The sequence below is a fragment of the Balaenoptera musculus genome, chromosome 15 (assembly GCF_009873245.2).
Source record: "Balaenoptera musculus isolate JJ_BM4_2016_0621 chromosome 15, mBalMus1.pri.v3, whole genome shotgun sequence".
Lineage (NCBI taxonomy): Eukaryota > Metazoa > Chordata > Mammalia > Artiodactyla > Balaenopteridae > Balaenoptera > Balaenoptera musculus.
Window position 1 is genome coordinate 48,570,920 of NC_045799.1, and position 25,384 is coordinate 48,596,303.

The 25,384-nt window shown below is 41.1% G+C and overlaps 1 protein-coding gene across 1 annotated transcript in view; it reads right to left on the reverse strand.

Annotated features, from left to right (window-relative positions):
* Positions 1-529: 529 nt before the first annotated feature.
* Positions 530-25,384, reverse strand: part of DSTN (destrin, actin depolymerizing factor) — a 37,246-nt gene continuing 12,391 nt past the window's right edge. Inside the window, exons 2-4 of the mRNA XM_036826473.1 lie at positions 6,338-6,645; positions 3,724-3,800; positions 530-1,705 (exon numbers count right to left, since the gene is read on the reverse strand). Coding sequence (XP_036682368.1) covers positions 1,596-1,705; positions 3,724-3,800; positions 6,338-6,645 — 495 coding nt within the window. The 3' untranslated portion in view covers positions 530-1,595. The remainder of the gene's footprint in view (positions 1,706-3,723; positions 3,801-6,337; positions 6,646-25,384) is intronic.

Here is a 25,384-nt window from a genome sequence, read left to right on the forward strand (position 1 = left end):
CGGAGGAGCGGTGCAACTCATACAGGTGGGGCCACACGTCACAAGGTGAAGCCACAGAAAAGACCTTCTCCTTCTAGACTCCTGGCTCTACCTACAAAGCTGATTCTTGAAAAGGGCAGTCTTGGGCCCGCAGAGCTTCTCGGAGGCCTGTTAATGTACACTCACTAAAAGCACTGCTTTGCAGAAGAGAAAACAAATTCAGGATGAAAGAATGACAAGCAGCTTATCGGTAAACCAGTAGCCAGCACTATTTTCTAGATAATTTTGAAAGAAGTACTTTGATCAAAGCGTATCCTTCTTTGGCTCCCAAATAAATCAGAGAGGAGACAAAAGCCCGGCATTTGGATAAACATTTGGAATAAGAGAAAGACTCCCAACTTTTGTACCAACTTTTTCATTCAATCAGAGGAGGAGGGAGCTGTGGCCTTAACGCTAATTGTCTGAAATACCCAGACCTCCACACCTAACCCCACACATGGAAGGCAAAATCCTTTATCCCCAGTTCAGCCATGAATAATTACACGAGAGAGAAATTAAAAATGCTTCCTTTATTACATAAAGCCAGTACTGCTACTTCTAAATTCCACTGTTTGTGCATCTCTGTGTTGTTCAGTGTTACACCTGTGATGTGAAAGGCAGTCACTTCCAGGTGTCCTCAGCGTGGCTTCCCGCGGCTGTCGACCGTCACACCTGCTCCCCGCTTCAGACAGTCGGCAAACTACTCTAGGAAATTAAGAAGCTTGCCCAGGCCCCAGAGTAAACATAATGTTCTTCCAAACCTTATTGTACCAGAAGCAACACAGTTCTGAAGGAGACACAATTAAAGACATCCCGGTATCCCAGTCTGTCAATACACCACCTCACCATTTTCATCAACAAAGTGGATTACACTGGAGCCCTAATTTGCATTATAATTCGTTGTTACAAGAAAGTGCACATTCTCCAGATTTCCAAGATGCAAGGTCACTCTCAGAACAGCCTCCCGACTAGACCAGCGAGCAGCTGCAGGTGCAGGAGCTGCTTCCTGTGTGCCAACTACGTGCATAAAGTAGTGCTGTGCAAGATCAGTGCTGGTTCTAAGCAGTCTCCACCACACGTCTGGTAGAATCTTACATAGTTAGTAAGTACATTAGTGCTGTTACATGTTGTGAGGAGAATTATTTTCCATTATTCAGTTTAGCTCAACAGAGAAAAAAGAATTTGGGCCAAAATTATAACCAGATTATGACCAATTCTCTAAGCAAAAGAAACAAAGTAACTGCTGAGGTTAATGAAGATGCAGTAATTCTCTTCACGTGGCCTTGGACTGTTTTGTGAACTGCACTATTAAAAATCATGAGCTTAACAAAAATCTTTACAAGTCAACTAATCAAAACAGGCATTTGGCCAGTAAGAATTTAATTTCACACCAATACAACTTTAGAGTTTAGATTTATTTAGGGCCATTTGCACATGTTCATGGAATAGTTTACCCTAGCAAATGACAAGACAGCTCCCCTCAGCGAGTCCCTGGCCTAAACGTATCAGCTTTACTTACATAGCAAAAGGATAACATTAAACACGGAAGCTTTCAGTTTGTGGCACCGAGTGATGGTCTACACAGGGCATCCTTCAAAAGCTACAATTAAGGATCCACCTAGCTTTTCAGCAATACAAGCCCGATTGAGGTCTTCTGGCCCATTTGCTTGACATTCATGTTTTATGCCTAGGGAGGAAAAACAACAATTCTATTTAGAATTATGGCAGTAGCTTACCTATTTCTCTAAGATATCAAACCATTTTAAACGACCAGTTCAAACATGGGTGGGAAAGCCGTGGCATATACAAACCACGGAATACCACACAGTGATGAGTACTCTGTAACCACATGCATCATCACGAATGACTCTCACAGACTAATGCTGACAAAAAGAAGCCAGACTTAATAGCGTATGTTCTAGACGGTTCCACTCGTATAACACAAAATCAGCCAGAGCTACCTTACGCTGTTAGGAGCCAGGGGACTGGTGTCCCTGGGGGGAAGAAGTAGGGGCAGTGGTGTGAGGAGGGGCACCAGGAAGGCTTCGGGGCGCTGGTCATTAAACCAAGAAACAACCGTAATTCACGTATGCTTTTCTACAGATGCGGTGCATTTCAACAAGTTAAAAAGCAGGTCTAGGAATAATTTTTCTTGGTTTTTGAAATATACATAAACATATGAATTTGATGTTTTGATTGTACAGTTGATTTAGTCAACTGAATTGAGGAATAGGAGCACTTACAAATGGGATCACTTCTGCTCTAGAAAACAGGTCTCCAGTGGCACCACACAATACATCTAAGAAATCTATCACGATGAAGACTATGTGAAATGTTTTACTGATCGCCTTCTCATAAAAATTACACCACCACACTGCACAAAAGGAGCTCAATTATGGAATCATATACAGTAGCGTCTCTGTAAACAGCTGCTCTCTTAAACAGCTGCACTTTCTGATTTTCCATAGTTTTAAGACCATTTCTTAAGCTGCTGAAAGCACAGCAGGTCAGCTTTTGGACCACTCAGGACTCACTGGAGAAAGCCAGCGGTGGTTTCACCAGGAAAAAAGGCGCCCGGGAGACGGTCTTTCACGTCAGCAGAGCAAGTCCACGGAGCAGCTCCTTTACTGGAAGGCACCGCAGAGCGAGGAGGAGGAATCCACTCCGACGCCCTCTGGGGCGCCCTGTGCCGGTGCTGGAGCTAAGGGGTCACGTCAGAACACCAGTTCCCCGGCCGGTGCGCACACTTCCAGGGGGCAGCCCGACACCAAACCAAGCACACGAGGAGCCTGACAAGGACTGCACGACGCAGGAAAGGAAGCGAGAATCTTGTTTCCCCAAGTAAAACAAGCTAGGGCAAACCTGATCTACCACAAGAACATAAAGATCAGTCACAGTAAGACAAACAGAAAGAAAGCGACCCTAGGCCAAGCCCTTGTGACCGCGGCTGTCCCAGCTGTCCGCAGCAGCCGCAGGAGGAAAGCAGGGACCACCTCTTCTACTGCGCACCTCCCGTTCACAGCTGGGAGAGCCCGGCCCGTGGAGGTCACACAGCAGTCGGACGACAAGCTTAGCCCTCCGCGGGCTAAGGGCACTTGCCCCACGCTCTGTCCATCATGCCAACATCTCCTCCTGGCTGGAGACGGTAAGTGCGTCCAGGCCATCTCATCAGGATCCCACTCACCCAGCGGCAAGTCAAATATAACTGGCCAGCCCAAGGACTGAGGCCACTTTCCTTTGGACACAGATGAGTCTATAACCTAAAATCATACCATTCCAAAGAAAAGCCAGCGACAAGAGCAGCCCTTCCCATTTATGAACATTTCCTTTGTGCAACTTTGTTCTATCAACGACATTCAGAGGCAACAGCAAATTTATTACTTAGTATGACCAGTTAGTCCCCACCTGCTACGTGAGAAACTTGACAGCATCTCAAACTAGTTTCACACCAGCCTGAACAGGAGTACACACACAGCGTCGAGGGAACAGAATATCGAACACAGGCCTTTCGGCCCAGGGTGGCCTGTGCAAGGCAGAGACGTGCAGAAAGCCGGGTCAGCCTCCAGGGTTTTCCTCTAAACAAGCAGTGATGCCCTCCTCTGTGGCCGGGGCCCTCCAAGGAGAGTAAGGTGCTTCTTAGAAAAGGTGGTCCCCATGCCAGGGCTCACGACACAGCCGAATACCTGGAAGTCAACTAGACCTTACCTTGAAATTTCTTTTTGATCGCATCCTTGGAGCTCGCATAGATCATTTTACTTTTCAGAGGTGCTAGTTCTGGAGCCCTGGATACAGAAGCGCCAAAGAAGAAAAACACTGGTTTAGAGAAAGTTCAATTTACATCTTGTTAAATAAACATCTGCAGCAGTGGGCAGGGAGGGTCCTCAGAACCTTCTGGGAGAGCTTCTCTAACTACACAATTTTTCCATTTCCGCTCCTCGGACCGTGATGGCTGAGCATATACATAATAACTCAGGTTGACCAAGGCGGGGAAAAAGTTGAGGACCAATGATCAGAAATCAGTTAATGGCGCTAGAATAAAAGAAACAACACTGGATAATTCACTGTATGACCCAACTGTTTTCTTGAAGATAATTGTTTTTCATTTGTATCAATAAAGGCTTGAGTTCAGGCTAATGACCACCATCTTTGTATGAGGTTTTTAATACTTTCTGGTGGAAAAGTTTCAAAATACAGAAAAGTACAGAGAATAATCTGTAAGTCAAGTATCTGCCACCCAGAATTAAGAAATGCTAGCAATTTTTGCTTCAGGTTGTTTTCTGGAAAAGAATGTATATAAAGTCCAAGTCCCCTTACTGCCCCTGCCCACCCGGTCCCTTCATTCACATCTGTTCCAGCAGCAAATTCTGACCTCAGGCACTCATTTTCCATCTCAGTCTAACATAATAAAACATGTCACAAGGATTTCTTTTTCTAAGCTTAATGGCAATTCAGCAATCATTATGTCTTAATTGTTAATATAACTATTACCTTGTATTTACAAAATTTTTAGTGCCTCCCCCTCTTGAATGAATACTGGAAGCACAGCATACGCTTTACCATGTTCTTTACCAGCAACGTTGAAAGTAACAGAAATACTAACAATGCACAGAAAAATCTCACCTACTCAAACTGCACATCTACGAATGCATTGTCTCTCACTATACACCAAACCTCAGGCCTGCCTGCACTCCACACCACCACGATTCCATTTAGCTGCCATATTTCCAGGACGTTCCACAGTCATGAACACCGTGGCCCGGTGGGGCCCTCACCTAGTCTGCCGCCCACACAGCGGGCCGAGTCTCTTCTTGGGAACAAGGCGAAGGGCAGTTTCTCGGTCTCTCAGCGCATATTCCTCACAACTCTGAGGTCCAAGGAGGGAGGCAAAGCCACAACAAGGACCTCAGATGCACCAGCTACAAAATTAAGTGGGTGCTTTTCTTATGCAAAATAGGTCAGGGACAAAAATAGCTTTAGCTGTTCTGATTTTACTCTAACCAGATCTTTAAAATACTTGAAGTAAGAGCCGTTCCCTGGGCCCTAAACAGAGCCTGTTATGGAAAACTCCTATAAGGTTTTATCTTTCTTTTAAAAAGTAATAATGCAAAAATAAGACACTGCACTAACACTGAATCTTCTCTTCTTCATTCTACTTTTATTTTCCAAATGTTCTTTAATAAGGATGTATCATTTTCATAGTGGATAAAAATCCAGGATAAAAAATAGTGCAAATGAAGGAAATATTAACCAATTTAAAAGCTTAAACCTTTACCTGCCATATCTGCCATTCAAGAGTAAATCCCAGAAGAGCCAGGGCTTTAGCTGTTTTTTTTCACAGCTATTTTCCCAGCCCTAACACAATGCCTGGCATGTAGCAGAAATAAAAGTTTAAAGGATGCACCTTCATTCAACATGCTCAGTTTTAAGTCTCACTACTATCTTTATGCATTTGTGTCTGTGGCCGCCAGGCTCCTTCCACAGTGAGCGCCCAATACGCGCATCTGACCTCACCAGGTGCAGCCAGGGCTGCAAGGGACTGAGCTGAGGCCTAGGGTTACATTCCCTGAGACCTGAACTCTTTTGACTTCCCAGCCCCATGGTCCCACGCTGTTGGTGGCACACAGCTGAGAGTTAAGCCCCTCCTTGCCTTGCCCGGCTCAGGCCAGAGCCCAGAGGACACTCACTCCCCCCAAATCAGAGGCTGTTACCACTTCCCCCTTCCCCTTGGAAGCCAGAGAAGATTCTCACTGTGTAAGAATTCCATATCAAGGAATGTACTACATACAATACAATTAGATGAGGAATATAGGGTGACTTTTAAGTCAAGCTTAATCTCAAATATGAACTTACTTGAAAAGACCAGGATAACTAATTTAAACAGCCTTTTAAGGCCATGTAAATCACTTTATAGCACAGTTTCACTATTTACAGCAACGCTGTCCAATAAACAGAGTTTTCTGCAGCGAAGGAAATGTTCTGTACCGGTGCTGTGCTACCTAAAAAGGTAGCCACTAGTCACATGTGGCTACTGAGCATTTGAAATGTGGTGACTCAACTGAGAAACTGAACTTCAGACTTCAATTTCAACAGCCCCAAGAGGCTAGTAGCTACCCTACTGGACGGTGTGAACGCAGAGCAAATTCCAGCTGGAGGCCACGCCAGCACCAACTTCAAAGGCAGCAAGCCACAGAGGCACAAGTGAAGTGGGAGGCTGGTTCCTGGCAGGGCGTGCTGGAGAAGAATCTGGTGAGGTGCTAAGCTAACAGTAAGAGATTAACTCTGAGATTCGCGAAGGTTCAATATTTCTAACAACGCTTACCACAAAAAAAACATCAACTCCTCTTTCCTGGATTCCTTTGTTTCGAAGCTTGCATCATACAAAGCATAGCGACAATCTTTTTCAGGAAGCATTCCCACAAAATGCTTGAAAGGATCAGTTATGGTTACACCGATATCTCCAACCAAGATCTCTTTGCCTTCTTCTACAATAATGCACTTTTTGTCTGCACTGAGACAAAAAATGACAGCTTTCTTTCTTTTCTTGATTTCTTCTGGTGTGGAGCACTTCCGAACTTTCATGTCATAAAAAATGCGACATACTTCATCAGCAACTTGCACTCCTGAGGCCTAGAATGAGAAGGGGAAAAAAATCATAAGGAGGCTTACAGTTTTTATCATGCCAAATGCAAAACACTACGTAACTTCTGGTTTACAGACTGGCATACACTTAAATTTTTTAAGGTATATTTACCATCTAATAGGAAGACTAGAAAATCTGGGCTGCAAACACTAATTTCAGTCATTCAACTTTTAAAAAGATTACCTATCTAAGCCATTCATCACTCTTATGTGGGAGTAAGGTAAGATTCAGCCACAGCCGCTCCTCCAACCCTGAAACCTGGAAAACAGTGCTTTCTGGGGTGCTGAATTAGTTTCTTCTTACACAGGTTTGCTCAGAGCCCTGACTGGGGCAGTCATCTCCCCAGTTTGGGTGTTAACAATACCCAAAATTCTTTTCATAACGAATAATAGATGGTCAGAGTGGCTGGGTTGGGAAAATTCCACTCCTACAGCACATCCTTTGCTAATAAAAGAATTGAAAGGTCTTTGTTCTACTCACATGTCAAAATTATATGATTAATATCCAGTAACATACCAGTCACATACCTGTAAAATTTCATTTATAAAATCTCCAAGTTTTAAATTTAAATTAGAATAAATGAGACTGCTAGGAGACTAGATCATTACCGTTCCCACCGCAAGAAAAGAAATGATAATTATGTGATGTGATAGAAGTGTTAGCTAACCTACGGTGGTAATCATATTGCAATATATAAATGAATCAAAAATCAACACCTTGTAAACCCTAAGCTTACATAATGTTATATGTCGATTATATCTCGATTAAAAATAAATAAATATTTACTGCTATAACAAAGAGGATAGCTTAATTTAGGATTATACTGACTACAGAAAATAACCTTTTACCATGTTATACTTGCTATTCAAAATAAAGAAGTGGTTACATAAGATCTTGATAACCAAAGATCTAAAATCACTTTTTGATCTTTTCATCTTCTTTAAGGAATGTGCCATTTCCATTAACTTTGTAATTTTTTATGCTTCATTAACTACTTTGGTTTACATGTTAGCTTTTCTAAAGCAAGAATTATAAACTTAATAGAATTTAAATACTAAACAATGCCAAAATGTTAACGATACCCAAAATTAACATCACGTCATTTGATTAAATATAAATGCGTGTGAGATGAAAAAATAACCTGCACACTAGGAAAAAAATATTTGCAAATCGTATATCCAATAAGAAACTTGTATCCAGAATATATAAACAAACCTTATAACAACAGTAAAAAAGACAACCCAATTTAAAAATGGGCAAGCGATTTGAATAGACATTTATCCAAAGAAGATTTTTAAAAAACGGTCAAGAAGCACTTGGAAAAAACGCTCAGCACCATTAGTCATTAGGTAAGTGCACATCAAAACCACAATGAAAAACTACTTCACACCCACCAGGATGGCTGTGGACAGAAACAAATGTTGGTGAGGCTGTTGAGAAACTAGGGCCCTTAAATGTTGCTGAAAGAACTGCAACAGTGGTGCAGCAGCTTCAGGAAATCATCTTGCAGCTCCTCAAAACATTAAACATGGACTTCACACACCGCAACACCACTCCTCGGTGTAGACACAGGAGAAATGAAAACATATGTCCCTACAAAAACCTGTGCGTGAAAGTTCATAGCAGCATTATTTCTAACCGCCAAAAAGTAGAAAGAACCCAATGTTTATCAGCTGATGAATAAACAAAATGTGGCATATCCATACAATGAAATATTATTCAGCCATAACAGAATGAGGTGCTGATACCCGCTACACGACACATGAACCTTGAGAAGCACCATGCTAAGTAAAGGACCAGACATACGAGGCCACACTGCTCACAAGTCTATTCCCTGAAATGTTCAAAACAGTCACATCCGTGGACAGGAAGCAGATTAGTGGTTTCCAGTGGCGAAGGGGAGAGGGAATGCAGAGTGACTACTACTGGGACGGGCAACTTTTTGGAGTGATGGAATGTTCTGGAATTTGACAGTGGTGATGGATGCACAACTCTGGAAACATACTGAAAATCAGCGAACTGTACTTTATGATATGTGAATTATATCTCAATAAAGTTGTTACTTAAAAATGCATGTAAGAATTCTGGGGGTTAAAATACACAAAGATCCTAGCAGTTACTTAGTATTAAGGTAACTGGACTACTTAATCATCTCATTCATTAAAAGAGCTCACCTCAATCCCATCTAATCTAATCTACATCTAATCATAATCCACTTCAATCCTACCTCATCTAACCCTAAATGAACATTTTACTCTAACAAAGAGGAATATATAGAAAATTAAGGCTAGAAAACTACCTCCAAAGTTACACAATCTTACCGCTTTCCCATTTTTAAAAAATACTACCTTAAAACTTCTTTTACTGCTTTAGGAGTAGTATTGTTCTGATATTCACAGTTCATCTATGGAAAGCAAGTTAAGAATCTTTATTTTGATTTTTTGAATAGAGATGAATAAAATGTTCAAAGTGACAAAAATTAACAAGGAATTAGAAACAGACCCTAATTCCTCTAACTCCCTAGTCCATAACGGTGATTTGTAAATCACATTTGACTAACCCATCTTTAAAAGCATGAAGGAAACATTTGAAGCCTTAAATCCAACCAATTAATATTTGAATGTATCTGTCAATATCTAAGTGAAGTATTTCAAACAACACTCAATTCCGACTTGGAAATTAAATTAATTACATATCAGTAATTGAAAACAGAAAGTAAATGTGTATCCCGCAATCATAATGCAACTAACCTCAGCCAAATCTGGCTGTAACTTACAGGCACCTTAAAAGCCTCAGTAAGGAGGAATTTTGGCTTTTTTCTATCTGAAATGAGGAATGTGGAGGTTTCTGATGAGGGGAATACTACAGACATTTATGCTTGAGGACACTAACACCGAAGACTGTGAAGAAGAAGCTGGCAAAGACACTGGAAGCAGGAAGACCACTTCTGAGGCAACTGCCAATATCCAGAGAAAAAATCCAAGGACATTTCAAAGCAGAGCCAATACAGCTGAGTGAAACAGGAAGGAAGAGCATCAAAGACGACCCTGGATGGATTCTCCAGACTGGTGACTAGAAAGACTGATGGATAAACAGAAGGGGGAGGATGGGCACAGTTTAACACGTTAATCTTGAAGAATGTGCAAGACATCTAGGTGGAGATGACCAGTTAGTAACTGGAAACAGCACAAATCTAATAGGAAGGCTCCACTTAATCGGTATTTTGGACCAAAGTCAATACCACGGAGGCATATCATCATTAAGTAGCAAAAGAGAAACAAGTCAATGGAATTAAGAAGAAATTATCAGAAGGCTAAGAAGAAAAAGTAAGAAGGGGGAAAAGACCATCCTGGAAGCCAAGGGAAAATATTTCCAGAAGGGAGGTCAGCAATAGCAGAAACTGTAAAGTTCGAGAATGACTGGAAACGGACCACTGGGCTTGATGACTGGGCCTCTGAGCATTTCAGGAGACGGAGGGATGGGCAGGAGTCCAGGGCAGCGGGCTGGGGATGCACAGGGAACTGAGGTACAGCAGACAGGATGGCTGATGGCGAAGGGGAGGACTGAACGCTGACTTCCAATGCATGGAAGTGGTCTTCCACTGGGGAGACGCGGCCACACTAACAGTTTAAGAGCTTGAAGGAACAAGAGAAAGAAAGCCAAACACTAAAGAAAAAGAAAAAAATACTAATATTAAGAACTTCTATTGTCACACACTTCTAAATCACCATTCTATGAACTAGCTACTATTACTGTTTGCATCCTACAGATCGGGAAATGGAGGCACAGAAAGATTAAGTAACTTGGCCAGGGTCACACAGAAACTGACAGAAGAACTGAGGTTTGAACTCAGGCGATTTGGCTCCAGAGGATACTTAACCACTCAAACAACACAGTCAGAATCCTAACGAGACTGATGAGATGCAGGGCACAGATGGGGGAGTCAGTCTTAGGAAAGACTATGCCTTTATTCCTCTAAAATAGGAAGAGGGAGGGTAAAGATGATGGGGAGTTCCAAAGGGAATCCCCTAAGGACCAGCAAAGGGATCCGAGGACCCCACAGGTTCAGTGAGGTCAGAGAGGCAACGGTTGAGCAATCTGGCAGAAAGCAGATGCTGATGGAGGTGTTGGTGGAAAGGAAGGACTCTGCATTCTCCCGAGGTATCCACGCTTGAGGTTTCCATCACCTAATCCAAATGACTCGCACATTGTTCAGACTTCTGCCTTTCTGAGCTCACAGCCTTCACACCCAATTGCCTATCTAACATCTGCAGCTGGATGTTTCAAAGGGATCTGATGCTCAGCATGTCCAAAACCAGATACAGGTTGCTCCTTCTCATCAGTCTTCCTTTCCCAGTACACACCACCATCCCAGTTTCATATAAGCCCCAAACCTAAGAGACATCTTCAACAATCCTTTACCCTCACCTCACTTAGCCCTTTGAATTTCCAAGTTTTTCTCCAAGATACTCATTTCTCCCCATTTCTGTTGCCATTCTCCCAGCCCAAGCTACCACTGCCTATTACTGGAACTGTGCCAGTAACCTCTCAAGCCGCTGCAGGGGAGGGAGACGAGGACCTAAGTGCACCCAGGAACACCACGTTCTCCAGCCTTTCTTGCAAGCTCAGCTGGGGCCACAAGACTGAGACCTGCTCAGTGAGAGGTGGGCACCGTGACAGAAAGCACTGCCAGCCCTGGCCCTTTAAAGCTGATCTTCAAGCTCTGCCTTCCCCTGCAAAGATGACCGTGGCAGACACACTTCAAGACAGAAGAGGGCTGCCCAACCCCAATGCGCTGCACGATAGAGATAAACCTTTATTATTAGGCCACTGATATTTGGTGTTCAATTTGTCATCCCAAACACAACAGACTGCTCACGCCCCCCGTGATCCCCTCCACTCCCCCAATTCATCCTCTGCGCTGCAGCCACAGATCTGGAACAGGAATCCCATCACCGTGCGTAAAGCACTTCAGTGGCGGCTTTCTACTGATCTGCGGGTGAAATAGCAGTCACTCCTCGGCAGGAGTGACCCGGCCCCGCCCACCTCTGCAGCCCTACCTTCCAGCACCCGTGCTCGGAAGTTCAGGAAGCTCACTACCCGCCTTCGGTCAGTTGTCCGCATTCAGGCTCCCTCCCGGCTCGGGGCCTCTGCTCACTGTGCCTCATTCACTCTTTACACCTCAGATCAATTCTCACTTGGAAAACAAGTGGTTTGGGTCAAAACCACTATCACGCACTTCCGTGAGATCATATGCCTCTAGCCCATAGCACTTACTACAGTCTTGATGTCCTACCTTCAAGATTACTTGACTGTCTCCCCAAAGGGGCAGTAAGCTCCTTAAGACTATGTGTCTGTCTTGTTCACTTTTGTGTTCCCTTGAGGAAATCAAGGATAAATCAGACCCTCAAGGAAGTGTACTGATAGTGGAGAAGATAAAGAGCACATATAGTGCTTCAATACTTGGTAAAACGTTCATTATTCCTTGATAAACTCCAACAGAAGGGCGTTTAAAGAAGGTAGAGATCAAACTGGGACAGGGAGGGGACGCAGGTAAATCAAGGAGAGTTTCGCCTGGAAGGTGACTTAAAGCACTCCAAAATAAGGGGGCTGAAAGGATGAAAAGACAGTTCCTGACAAACAGAACGCAGTTCATCCAGTATGAGAGGAGGAAACCAGGATGTGGAGTGGGTTCGGGGGAGAGGCCACCAACGGCAGGCCCAGGAGTCTGGAGGCACTGGGTATTTTTTGGAAAATGCACGAAGCCATGCATGAGAGAGCCAGGACAGGAGGAGACTGGGGCAAGGAGACCACCTAAAGGCCACTGCGGTCGGCAAGGCCGGGGCCATGAGGCCTCCACCAGCGTGGCAGGCACAGTACAAGGAAGAGGAGGTGCGGACATGCCCTGTGCTCCACAGCCGCTGGCTGGGAAGGGAGGACAGCGAGGAAGCAGACAGAAGCAAGTGTTCATCCAGGTCAGTGACCAGGAGGCTGACTGATATCACCAAATGCTCATTTTCTCTCATCTTCCCACTGTGGTGGCTTTAGGGGCTTCGATGTTAGACAAGTAAGATTTCTTTATGACTAGTAACTCTGTAATACTAACTTCTGCCCTTGAAAGTAATTTAAAACATGCATGAGGTAACACGTACATTAGATTCAATTGTAATGAATAAAATATGCTTGAATTTGTTAGACCTTGGTTTACTTAGTATATACTTGGAATACACTTGATATGGAAGATTAAACAACTGGTGCCTAGACTCTTGATAATGATTTTTATAAAGCTGAACTAAAATAAAACCGCGAGGGCAGACTGGGAAGGCAGGGGACGCCGCCCCTCCAGCCCCGGCGGCTCTGCCGCCGCCCCTCCGCCAGCTCATGGGCCCCAGCAGGGCTCTTCTTCCACCTTTGGGGGGTGAACGGGAAAGCCTGGGGTACGGACTAGTGGGACGGAAAAAAGATAAGCTAATCCTTAAGTAACTACAGTTTATTAACTTTTTAGAGGCCAAAAGCACATAACTTGAAATTAAAGCACCAGAATTATGAGAGCAACAGCTCCACCCAAGCTTCCCCACTAACCAGCTGCGTCACCTCGGGCGTGTCATTTAACATCTCCTGAGTAAAAGAGTTCCTTCAACTGATTTACTTAGGGGCATGCACCAGGTCAGTAGGATCACCTGGGGAGCCTGTTAAAATGCAGATTCTGATTCAGAATATCGGGGGGTAGAGTCTGAGATTCTGCATTTCCAATCAGCTCCAGGTGACAATCACTAAACTGTTGCTCTAAAATTTCAAGAAACATTAAAATCTTAGCTCATTGCTATTTTACTTCTTTGCCTACAAGTTTAACTTTTATAATGAAGCAGTAGTGATAGAGTACATTATAAAAACTAATAGGCCCAAAGTCAAAGCATTTTTGGGGCCACAGACTCCTGGTAAAGCCTATGGGTCCTTTCTCAACATAGTATTTCAATCAAAATAAAATATAGAGCATTAAAAAAGAAGCCAATTATACTGAAATACAGTTCATCTATCGTGATGGTTAAGAATTCCTGTGAGTATTAAATTCTGTGGATTTGTTATCACAGAGACATTTCAATGAATCTCTTAAAAACAGTTGTAACACTAATATTCAGAATCATTTATTCACTGTGTTTTTTACCTAATAGAAAAGATCCTCTCCCATAAGTCTCAGTTTTCAGTATTTCTCTAAAATGTTAATTATTAACATTTTAACTGCTCAGCTGTCAAGAAATCCAAAGTTTATTTTTTTAAAGCAAAACCAAATTCAGTTGCAATTTTAAATTTATTTCTAAAGAGTAACTGCAAAGTTTTAACAATAAAGACCATTAAAGGATACTCTGAAATAGGACCAAAATCTGCTGCACTGTTGGGAAAGAAAACCTTGAGAGCAAAAATAGATGGCTATTACAAGAGCCTTGTGATTACCTTAAAAAGATATGTTATCCACGACTTCAGTTTCTCTCTGTTCTGTACCAGTGACCACTGGAGAATACAGTTGCTTTTAGAACTCCACCCCCATGTCAAAATAGTTGCTGTTAAATGATTCTTCATTGTATTTTTTTAAAATTTATTTATTTATTTATTTTTGGCTGCGTTGGGTCTTCGTTGCAGCGCGCGGGCTTTCTCTAGTTGCGGCGAGCGGGGGCTACTCCTCGTTGTGGTGCACGGGCTTCTCACTGCAGTAGCTTCTCTTGTTGCGGAGCACGGGCTCTAGGTGCACGGGCTTCAGTAGTTGTGGCTCGCGGGCTCTAGAGCACAGGCTCAGTAATTGTGGCGCACAGGCTTAGTTGCTCCGTGGCATGTGGGATCTTCCCGGACCAGGGGTCAAACCCGCGTCCCCTGCATTGGCAGGCGGATTCTTAACCACTGCGCCCCCAGGGAAGTCCCTCTTCACTGTATTTTATCTCATGTGACTACCAGTTTTAACTTGTTCCTGAAGCATAATGGATCTCAAACCTGAGAATCCTCTGGCAGAGCTTGTGTAAAACACTGATTCAGAGATTAAATGCATACTGTACAGGGAGGCATTGTCTTTATATTCAACATTCACCCAGTGTACGCTTCTTTAAATAAAGTTACTACTCACAAACAGAGGGGGAAGTAAAAGCTACAAAGACTATGAAACACTGGGTATTTTAAAGTTGTAGATGACTGAACACACTTAAAACATCAACTCTCTCCATTTCTAGAGTAAGGGTGGTAATCTTTGAAAGAAGCTCAAGTTTTCTTTTTTTTTAAAAGGTTAAGGTTTTTTGGGGTTTTTTTTTTTTTTTTTTTTTTTTTTTTTGGCTGTGTTGGGTCTTTGTTTCTGTGTGCGGGCTTTCTCTAGTTGCAGCGAGCGGGGGCCACTCTTCATCGCGGTGCGCGGGCCTCTCACTGTCACGGCCCCTCTCTTGTTGCGGAGCACAGGCTCCAGACACACAGGCTCAGTAGTTGTGGCTCACGGGCTTAGTTGCTCCGCGGCATGTGGGATCTTCCCAGACCAGGGCTCGAACCCGTGTCGCCTGCGTTGGCAGGCAGACTCTCAACCACTGCGCCACCAGAGAAGCCCCTCAAGTTTTCTGATTCAATTATTGTAGACAACTGAACCAGGCCAAAAGCGAAATGTGATGGCTTACAGCAGCCCACCTTTCAACACAACTTGAGAAACAGTGGTCCGTGTCTATACTACCAAACTCAAGTAGGACGGCTGAGTGGCTCCATAACTGATGTCAACTACGCTTAACCCAGTCCTCATTGGAGAAAACAGGAAGGAAAGCTATTGTTTTGCCTCAGAAAATTACTGATTTTTAAAAAATTATTTTTCTAAGCTGAGAGTCTGAAACATTTGAAAGTAGAATGCTGCATAGCAGACAAATACATTTTCAAATTTACAAACACCTGGCAGAAAAAAATGGCATTAATTAGGTCCTTTCTCAACCTACCAACTCCTAAACACCCACCATAACTGCTAATCAAAGAAGTTGGGGAGTTTAAAAATGGGTTCACAATTATCCTTTATTTACACCATGCCTTGCACAAGGGCCAAGAGAATCAGAAAATTACTGACTACAGAATATTTCGGCTTTTGGCTACTACAACTGGTGCCTCTGAGCAATAATGTTCACACAACAAATAAAATGAGAGTGACAAGTACTTCAGGGACATTTTTACATGTAAGGTTTAAGAACCTCACAGATCCTGTGTCAAGATGGAAGGCAGAATACATACATTTAATTTATCTCCTTACCAAAACGCCACTGGGAGTTCAAATAAGAATGAATGAAATTAGTTTGAGAAGCATTTAGGTCCCTAGATCCCCTCCTGAACTCCACTCTGCCGCCACCCCACTCCCTGGAATTCTGGAGGTTATTCTCTGGAGGAGGTAAACAGTATGTCTTTCTGGCTTAGTTATCATACTGAAAACAGGAAAACAGGTGGCCATATGCAAATGATGCTAAGACACCCCACCTCCAACACCACCTTGAAGCCGCGCTGAGCAACAGAACTTTCTGTGATGATACAAATGTTCTCTGTTTGCACTGTCCAATATGGCAGCCACTACCACACATGGCTACTGAGCACATGAAATATGGCTAATGCAACTGAGGATTTTAAATAGTTTAACATAAAATAACACATAAAATTAACTCAAGATGTACCAAAATAGTACATACTGGGTAAACAAATCTATAAAACATATTACGTAGTTTTCGGCCTTGGAAAAACACTATACTATTGAGCTTTATGGACGCCTCCTGTCCTCAGGAACCACAGTCACTATACTATGCAGTAAAATAATGCCCCCAAGGGCAAGGATTTCAGCTCCAGTTTACTGTAATAATTATGGCCAACTATTTCTGGAGGTAAGGAAGCAATCTTGGGGGGATAAGAGACTTATAATAGACTCTTTTTTTGGCGCGGGGATATTCTGAGTGTTAATTTGGAAGAGTCAAAACAACCAGACAGCTTAAAACTTTTATTTGAAACAGTAGTTTCTACCTGTTCTCTGACGACCACAACTACAGATTTAAAAACCATACTGACATTTGATGTATCTCTCTCCTTTCTTCCCGTGACTATTAAATGGATGAACAGCAAACACATGAAGAACATAAAGGATGAGAACGGTCTTCTTTAACAGTCAAGACTGAGTCACACCACCTCTTACCATTATCCTCCGCACAACTATCAGCTACAGGTGTGAAGCAAAGTTCACAATGATGAAAACTGGGGCCTGCTGTGGGGCGAGCTAACAGGCTCTGCCTTAAAATCTGTTCCTGCCCAGTAAGTAAAGATCAGTCAGGCAAGCACACAGCAAATCCTCCATCCCTTGGAAAGCCCAAAGTGTCCAGAGCTGCTGAGTACAGTTTTCTAGACCGTGCCCGGCCAAGGGGGCCAGAAAGAGCTAAATTAAGCCCCTGTTCCACTAGCCAAGAGAGGCGCCTCTGCAGGCTGTGAAGCTGGCAGCAGCGCCATCTGCCTGCCTCCTGGGGCCGCGCCACCGAGGGAAGCGCCGTTCTGTCGTTTGCGCAAAGTCACTACACAGGCTAGCAGCGAGCCAGAAAATGTTCCAAGTTAACCCTCTGCCCTAATGCACTGGCTCATCCCCCAAAGCCAGGGTGACTAAACTGTTAAATTTACAGCCAATTTCCACTTGTAGAAGTCCTTCATTCGCCTCGCAGCAAAGTACAGACAATGTCCTTGAGACAGCCTATGTAGACCAAACAGCAACTCTCTACTAGCTGTATGTTATACTAGCTGTATGTTAATGTTTAGAGTTCCACGAAAACAATTTTATGGTTACACCTTACTTAGGGAAAAAAACTCATTCAATAACCTAAATTCTAGGAACCACCACCCATACCGTCACCAAAAGAAAAAAAACTTACAGAAAAATCATCTCAACAGCCAAAATAGATTAGATATAATAAAGGCCCAGTTGCTAAAAATCATCTCTCTCACTCAGATTGCATGCAATCTTATTTACAGACAATCTTACTAGGTGTAACAGGTTCCCCACCGGCTGGGAGGCTGAGAGACAGGGAGTCAGAAAGGGAGGGCAGGAACAATAAGGAGTTTCATAAACCTGAGGGAGAAAGTAACAGCCCCCATTTCTCCCCCCACCCGCTCCAAATCTAGATAGAAAAATGGGAGGGGGTAAGAGCAACCAAGGGATAGTAAGCACACTGGCAAATAGTCCTAGGTCTTTCCTGTTTTCTTTCAAGTGCCCAATTTCCTTCAGGATAAAATCCATGCCAAGCCCTTTATGCCCTATCTTTCCAGCTTCCTTTCCCACTTCTCCCTGACGTGTACCCCATAATTCCAGTCATGCACGACCTCTGGGATTCCCTGAATACACCACATTCTCTAGTGATGCTTCACCTTCCTCCTCTTCCCCCAGCCAAGTCCTTCAGGGCTCAGCTCAGGCCTCCCCTCTGGGAAGGAAATGCTTACTTGGCCTCTCAACCACCATATGCTAACACAGAGGATGATTATTTCCATCACAGCATTATCAATGACTGTGATGAACTTTCTTTTGGGTGTCTGATTCTCTAGACTGTGCTCCTAGGGGCAAGAACTTAACAGTATCATTTTTTCTCCAACCCTATTCTACCTAAGAAATATCACCTACTTTATCAGGTTTTGAAAAATGATTATCCCTTAAAATTTTTATGAAGTGTTGTATTTTTCCCCATTCTTTATGGTACAATTCTTCAGTTTACACCAAGGAAAATACTACATCTCAAAACTTTAGGGTTTTCTGAAAGAAACAAAACAAAAAACTTCTAAGCAATTTTTATTGATCTCCACAGAATATTTTGGTCCTGATCACATCTGCTATTATTTTCTTTTTCTAAAGATATAGAACTTCAGACCTCTGACATACCGTTTGCATATATTTATAATGCTTATTTTTTAGACTCCTCATAACTGATTGACAAAAAAAACTTGTAAAGAAGGAAAATTTTTACATCATTTGATTTTATAATGACAACTCATTGCATATCACATCATGGAACCATGAATACACTTGCGATGATGATGAAACTGAAAGAAGACATTTTTTTTTGAGCTATAACTGACACAGCACTGTTATGTCACAACAACATGCCTGTTGTTTCACGTGTACAACATAATGATTCAGTATTTGTATATACTGTGAGATGATCACCATAATAAGTCTAGTTAACATCCATCACCACACACTGTTACAATTTTCCTTCTTGTGATGAGAACTTTTAAGATCTACTCTTTTAGCAACTTTCAAATATGCAATAAGTACTATTAGAGTATTATAGTCACCATGCTGTACATCACATCCCCAGGACTTATTTATTTTATAACTGGAAGTTTGTACCTTTTGACCACCTTCATCCATTTTGCCCACCACCCTGCCTCTGGCAACCACCAATTTGTTCTCTTTATGAGTTTGGGTTTTTCTCTTTAGATTCCACATATAATTGAGATCATAAGGTATTTGTCTTCCTCTGTTTGACTTATTTCACTTACCTTAATGCCTTCAAGCTCCATCCATGTTCTTGCAAGTGGCGAAATCTCTTTTTTTAATGGCTAAATAATATTCCATTTATGTATTTATATATGTGTGCACATTTTCTTTATTCACTTACCTATCAATGAACACTTAGGTTGCTTCTATGCCTTGGCTATTGTAAATAATGCTGCAATGAACAAGGAGTTGCATACATCTTTTATTCCTTTGGATAAATACCCAGAAGTGGAGCTGATGGATCATACGGTAGTTCTTTAATTTTTAATTAAATTAAAAAATCAGTATGAGAAATCTTCATACTGATTTCCTTAATGGCTGAACCAATTTACATTCCCCCCAATAGTGAACAAGGGTTCCCTTTTCTTCACATCCTCACCAACACTTGTTATTTCTGTCTTTTTGATAATTGACATTCTAATGCATATATGGTCAATTAATTTATGTCAAAGGAGCCAAGAATAAAAAGTTGACCCTTGAACACCTTGGGGGCTAGGGGTGCTGACCCTCTGTGCAATTGAAAATCTGCATATAATTTTATAGTCAGCCCTCCAAATCCATGGTTCCGCACTGGTGGATTCAACCAACTATGGATTGTGTACTACCATAGCACACATATTTACTGAAAACATCCACCTCTAAGTGGACCTGTGCAGTTCAAACCCATGCCATTCAAGGCTCCACTGTACAATGGGAAAGGACAATCTCTTTTAATAGAGAGATTAAAAGTGGAAAAGTGGACAGCCAGGTACAGAAGAATGACACTGGACCACTATCTTATAGCATAAGGAAATTAACTCAAAAAAGGGATTAAAGACTTGCATAGAAGATATGAAACCGCAAATCTCATAAAAAAAAACATAGATGGTAAGCTCTTCGACATACATAGGTCTTGGTGATGATTTTTCGGATCTGACTCCAAAAAACAAAAGCAACAAAAGCAAAAATAAGTAAGTGGAACTATATCAAATGAAAACACTTCTGCACAGCAAAGGAAACCATCAACAAAATGAAAAGGCAATCTACTGAATGGGAGAAAATGTTTGCAAATCAGGTATCTGATAAGGTACATACCCAAAATATGTAAAGAACTCACTCACATACAACTCAGCAACAACAAAAAAAATTCAATTAAAAAATGAGCAGAGGCTCTGAATACACATTTTTCTAAAGACATACAGATGGCCAAGAAGTACGTGAAAAGGTGCTCAACATCACTAATCATCAGGGAAACAATCAAAACCACCATAAGACATCACCTCAACTCTTGGTATCTTTATCAATGCCCTCTGCCTAACACATACACACAATCCCCCATCTACCCAGAACTGAAGCTGTTTAATAAATGTTTACTTAATCAATGTAAGTTTTCTACTTAATATTCTGTTCTAAAGATCACAAATACATACTTTTTATTTCTAAAACTGTCTGATATGTAAGCATCACTTAATTTCAGGATAAATGCTAGATAAGAGACATTAATGTATACAGTATTCAATATGCAAAGAGTATGACCTCTAAGAAGTCAATATCCCATAAAACAAACTGACACATTTCAAAATTTCTGCAATCCCCTCCTTTGTTAAATAGCCAATTGGTTCTGCAGTTGAAAAAATTTAAAAAGCACTACTTAATAATAAGATATATCTATTAGTGGTTTTATCCAAGGTGGAGAGAATGACCGTTTCAAGCACTTATTAATATTAGAGGAAAAATAGATCTCCACAACATTTTGCCTCATCTTTCACTAAGACAGGAAACAAAGAATATATTCCTAAACTGGGGCATGGAATACTGTTTGCAACAAAAGGAACAAACTGCTGATGCACAAATACCTTATCCTAAGTGAAAAGAACCCAGACTCAAAGGTTATGACTGCACAATTCCATTTATATGATATTCATGCAAAGGTGAAAGAAACTACAGGGACAAAGAACAGATCAGTGAGTCAGCTCTACCCAGCACCAGTCCTTCCCATCAGGAAACTTGCATAAGCCTCTTAGATAGCGTCATCCACCAGAGGGCAGACAGCAGAAGCAAGAAGAACTACAATCCTGCAGCCTGTGGAACAAAACCCACATTCACAGAAAGACAGACAAGATGAAAAGGCAGAGGGCTATGTACCAGATGAAGGAACAAGATAAAACCCCAGAAAAACAACTAAATGAAGTGGAGATAGGCAACCTTCCAGAAAAAGAATTCAGAATTAATGATAGTGAAGATGATCCAGGACCCTGGAAAAAGAATAGAGGCAAAGATCGAGAAGATGCAAGAAATGTTTAATAAAGATCTAGAAGAATTAAAGAACAAACAAACAGAGATGAACAATACAATAACTGAAATGAAAACTACACTAGAAGGAATCAATAGCAGAATAACTGAGGCAGAAGAACGGATAAGTAACCTGGAAGACAGAATGGTGGAATTCACTGCTGAGGAACAGAATAAAGAAAAAAGAATGAAAAGAAATGAAGACAGCCTAAGAGACCTCTGGGACAACATTAAATGCAACAACATTCGCATTATAGGGGTGCCAGAAGGAGAAGAAAGAGAGAAAGGACCAGAGAAAATATTTAAAGAGATTATAGTCGAAAACTTCCCTAACATGGGAAAGGAAATAGCCACCCAAGTCCAGGAAGCGCAGAGAGTCCCATACAGGATAAACCCAAGGAGAAACATGCTGAGACACATAGTAATCAAATTGGCAAAAAATAAAGACAAAGAAAATTTATTGAAAGCAGCAAGGGAAAAATGACAAATAACATACAAGGGAACTCCCATAAGGTTAACAGCTGATTTCTCAGCAGAAACTCTACAAGCCAGAAGGGAGTGGCATTATATACTTAAAGTGATGAAAGGGAAGAACCTACAACCAAGATTACTCTACCTGGCAAGGATCTCATTCAGATTCCATGGAGAAATCAAAAGCTTTACAGACAAGCAAAAGCTAAGAGAATTCAGCACCACCAAACCAGCTCTACAACAAATGCTAAAGGAACTTCTCTAAAAGGGTAACACAAGAGAAGAAAAGGACCTACAAAACCAAACCCAAAACAATTAAGAAAATGGTCATAGGAACATACATATTGATAATTACCTTAAACGTGAATGGATTAAATGCTCCAACCAAAAGACACAGGCTTGCTGAATGGATAGAAAAACAAGACCCATATATATGCTGTCTACAAGAGACCCACTTCAGATATAGGGACACATTCAGACTGAAAGTGAAGGGTTGGAAAAAGATATTCTATGAAAATGGAAATCAAAAGAAAGCTGGAGTAGCAATACTTATATCAGATAAAATAGACTTTAAAATAAAGAATGAAAAAAAAAATAAAAATAAAAAAAAAAAATAAAGAATGTTACAAGAGACAAGGAAGGACACTACATAATGATCAAGGGATCAATCCAAGAAGAAGATATAACAATTATAAATATATATGCACCCAACATAGGAGCACCTCAATACATTAGGCAACTGCTAACAGCTATAAATGAGGAAATCGACAGTAACACAATAACAGTGGGGGACTTTTTAACACCTCACTTACACCAATGGACAGATCATCCAAAATGAAAATAAATAAGGAAAGAGAAGCTTTAAATGACACAATAGACCAAATAGATTTAATTGATATTTATAGGACATTCCATCCAAAAACAGCAGATTACACTTTCTTCTCAAGTGCACACAGAACATTCTCCAGGATAGATCACATCTTGGGTCACAAATCAAGCCTCAGTAAATTTAAGAAAACTGAAATCATATCAAGCATCTTTTCTGACCACAACGCTATGAGATTAGATATGAATTACAGGGAAAAAAACATAAAAATCACAAACACATGGAGGCTAAACAATATATTACTAAATAACCAAGAGATCACTGAAGAAATCAAAGAGGAAATCAAAAATTACCTAGAGACAAATGACAATGAAAACATGATGATCCAAAACCTATGGGATGCAGCAAAAGCAGTTCTAAGAGGGAAGTTTATAGCTATACAAGCCTACCTAAAGAAACAAGAAAAATCTCAAATAAACAATCTAAACTTACACCTAAAAGAACTAGAGAAAGAAGAACAAACAAAACCCAAAGTTAGCAGAAGGAAAGAAATCATAAAGATCAGAGCAGAAATAAATGAAATAGAAACAAAGAAAACACAGCAAAGATCAATAAAACTAAAAGCTGGTTCTTTGAGAAGATAAACAAAATTGATAAACCATTAGCCAGACTCATCAAGAAAAAGAGGGAGAGGACTCAAATCAATAAAATTAGAAATGAAACAGGAGAAGTTACAAGAGACACCACAGAAATACAAAGCATCCTAAGAGACTACAAGCAACTCTATGCCAATAAAATGGACAACCTGGAAGAAATGGACAAATTCTTAGAAAGGTATAACCTTCCAAGACTGAACCAGGAAGAAATAGAAAATATGAACAGACCAATCACAAGTAATGAAATTGAAACTGTGATTAACAATCTTCCAACAAACAAAAGTCCAGGACCAGATGGCTTCACAGGTGAATTCTATCAAACATTTAGAAAAGAGCTAACACCCATCCTTCTCAAACTCTTCCCAAAAATTGCAGAGGAAGGAACACTCCCAAACTCATTCTACAAGGCCACCATCACCCTGATACCAAAACCAGACAAAGATACTACAAAAAGAGAAAATTACAGACCAATATCACTCATGAATATAGATGCAAAAATCCTCAACAAAATACTAGCAAACAGAATCCAACAACACATTGAAAGGATCATACACCATGATCAAGTGGGATTTATCCCAGGGATGCAAGGATTCTTCAATATATGCAAATCAATCAATGTGATATACCATATTAACAAATTGAAGAATAAAAACCATATGATCATCTCAATAGATGGCAGAGAAAGCTTTTGACAAAATTCAACACCCATTTCTGATAAAAACTCTCCAGAAAGTGGGCATGGAGGGAACCTACCTCAACATAATAAAGGCCAATATGACAAACCCACAGCAAACATCATTCTCAATGGTGAAAAACTGAAAGCACTTCCTCTAAGATCAGGAACAAGACAAGGATGTCCACTCTCGTCACTGTTATTCAACATAGTTTTGGAAGTCCTAGCCACAGCAATCAGAGAAGAAAAAGAAATAAAAGGAATACAAATTGGAAAAGAAGTAAAACTGTCACTGTTTGCAGATGACATGATACTATACATAGAGAATCCTAATGATGCCACCAGAAAACTACTAGAGCTAATTAGTGAATTTGGTAAAGTTGCAGGATACAAAATTAATGCACAGAAATCTCTTGCATTCCTATACACTAATGATGAAAAATCTGAAAGAGAAATTAAGGAAACAATCCCATTCACCACTGCAACAAAAAGAATAAAATACCTAGGAATAAACCTACCTAGGGAGACAAAAGACCTGTATGCAGAAAACTATAAGACACTACTGAAAGAAATTAAAGATGATACCAACAGATGGAGAGATATACCATGTTCTTGGATTGGAAGAATCAATACTGTGAAAATGACTATAGTACACAAAGCAATCTACAGATTCAATGCAATCCCTATCAAATTACCAATGGCATTTTTTACAGAACTAGAACAAAAAATCTTAAAATTTGTATGGAGACACAAAAGACCCCGAATAGCCAAAGTGGTCTTGAGGGAAAAAAACAGAGCTGGAGGAATCAGACTCCCTGACTTCAGACTACACTATAAAGCTACACTAATCAAGACAATATGGTACTGGCACAAAAACAGAAACATAGATCAATGGAACAAGATAGAAAGCCCACAGATAAACCCACACACCTATGGTCAACTAATCTATGACAAAGGAGGCAAGGATATACAATGGAGAAAAGACAGTCTCTTCAATAAGTGGTGCTGGGAAAACTGGACAGCTACATGTGAAAGAATGAAATTAGAACACTCCCTAACACCATACACAAAAGTAAACTCAAAATGGATTCGAGACCTAAATGTAAGACCGGACACTATAAAACTCTTAGAGGAAAACACAGGAAGAACACTCTTTGACATAAATCACAGCAAGATCTTTTTTGATCCACCTCCTAGAGTAATGGAAATAAAAACAAAAACAAACAAATGGGACCTAATGAAACTTCAAAGCTTTTGCACAGCAAAGGAAACCATGCACAAGACAAAAAGACAACCCTCAGAATGGGAGAAA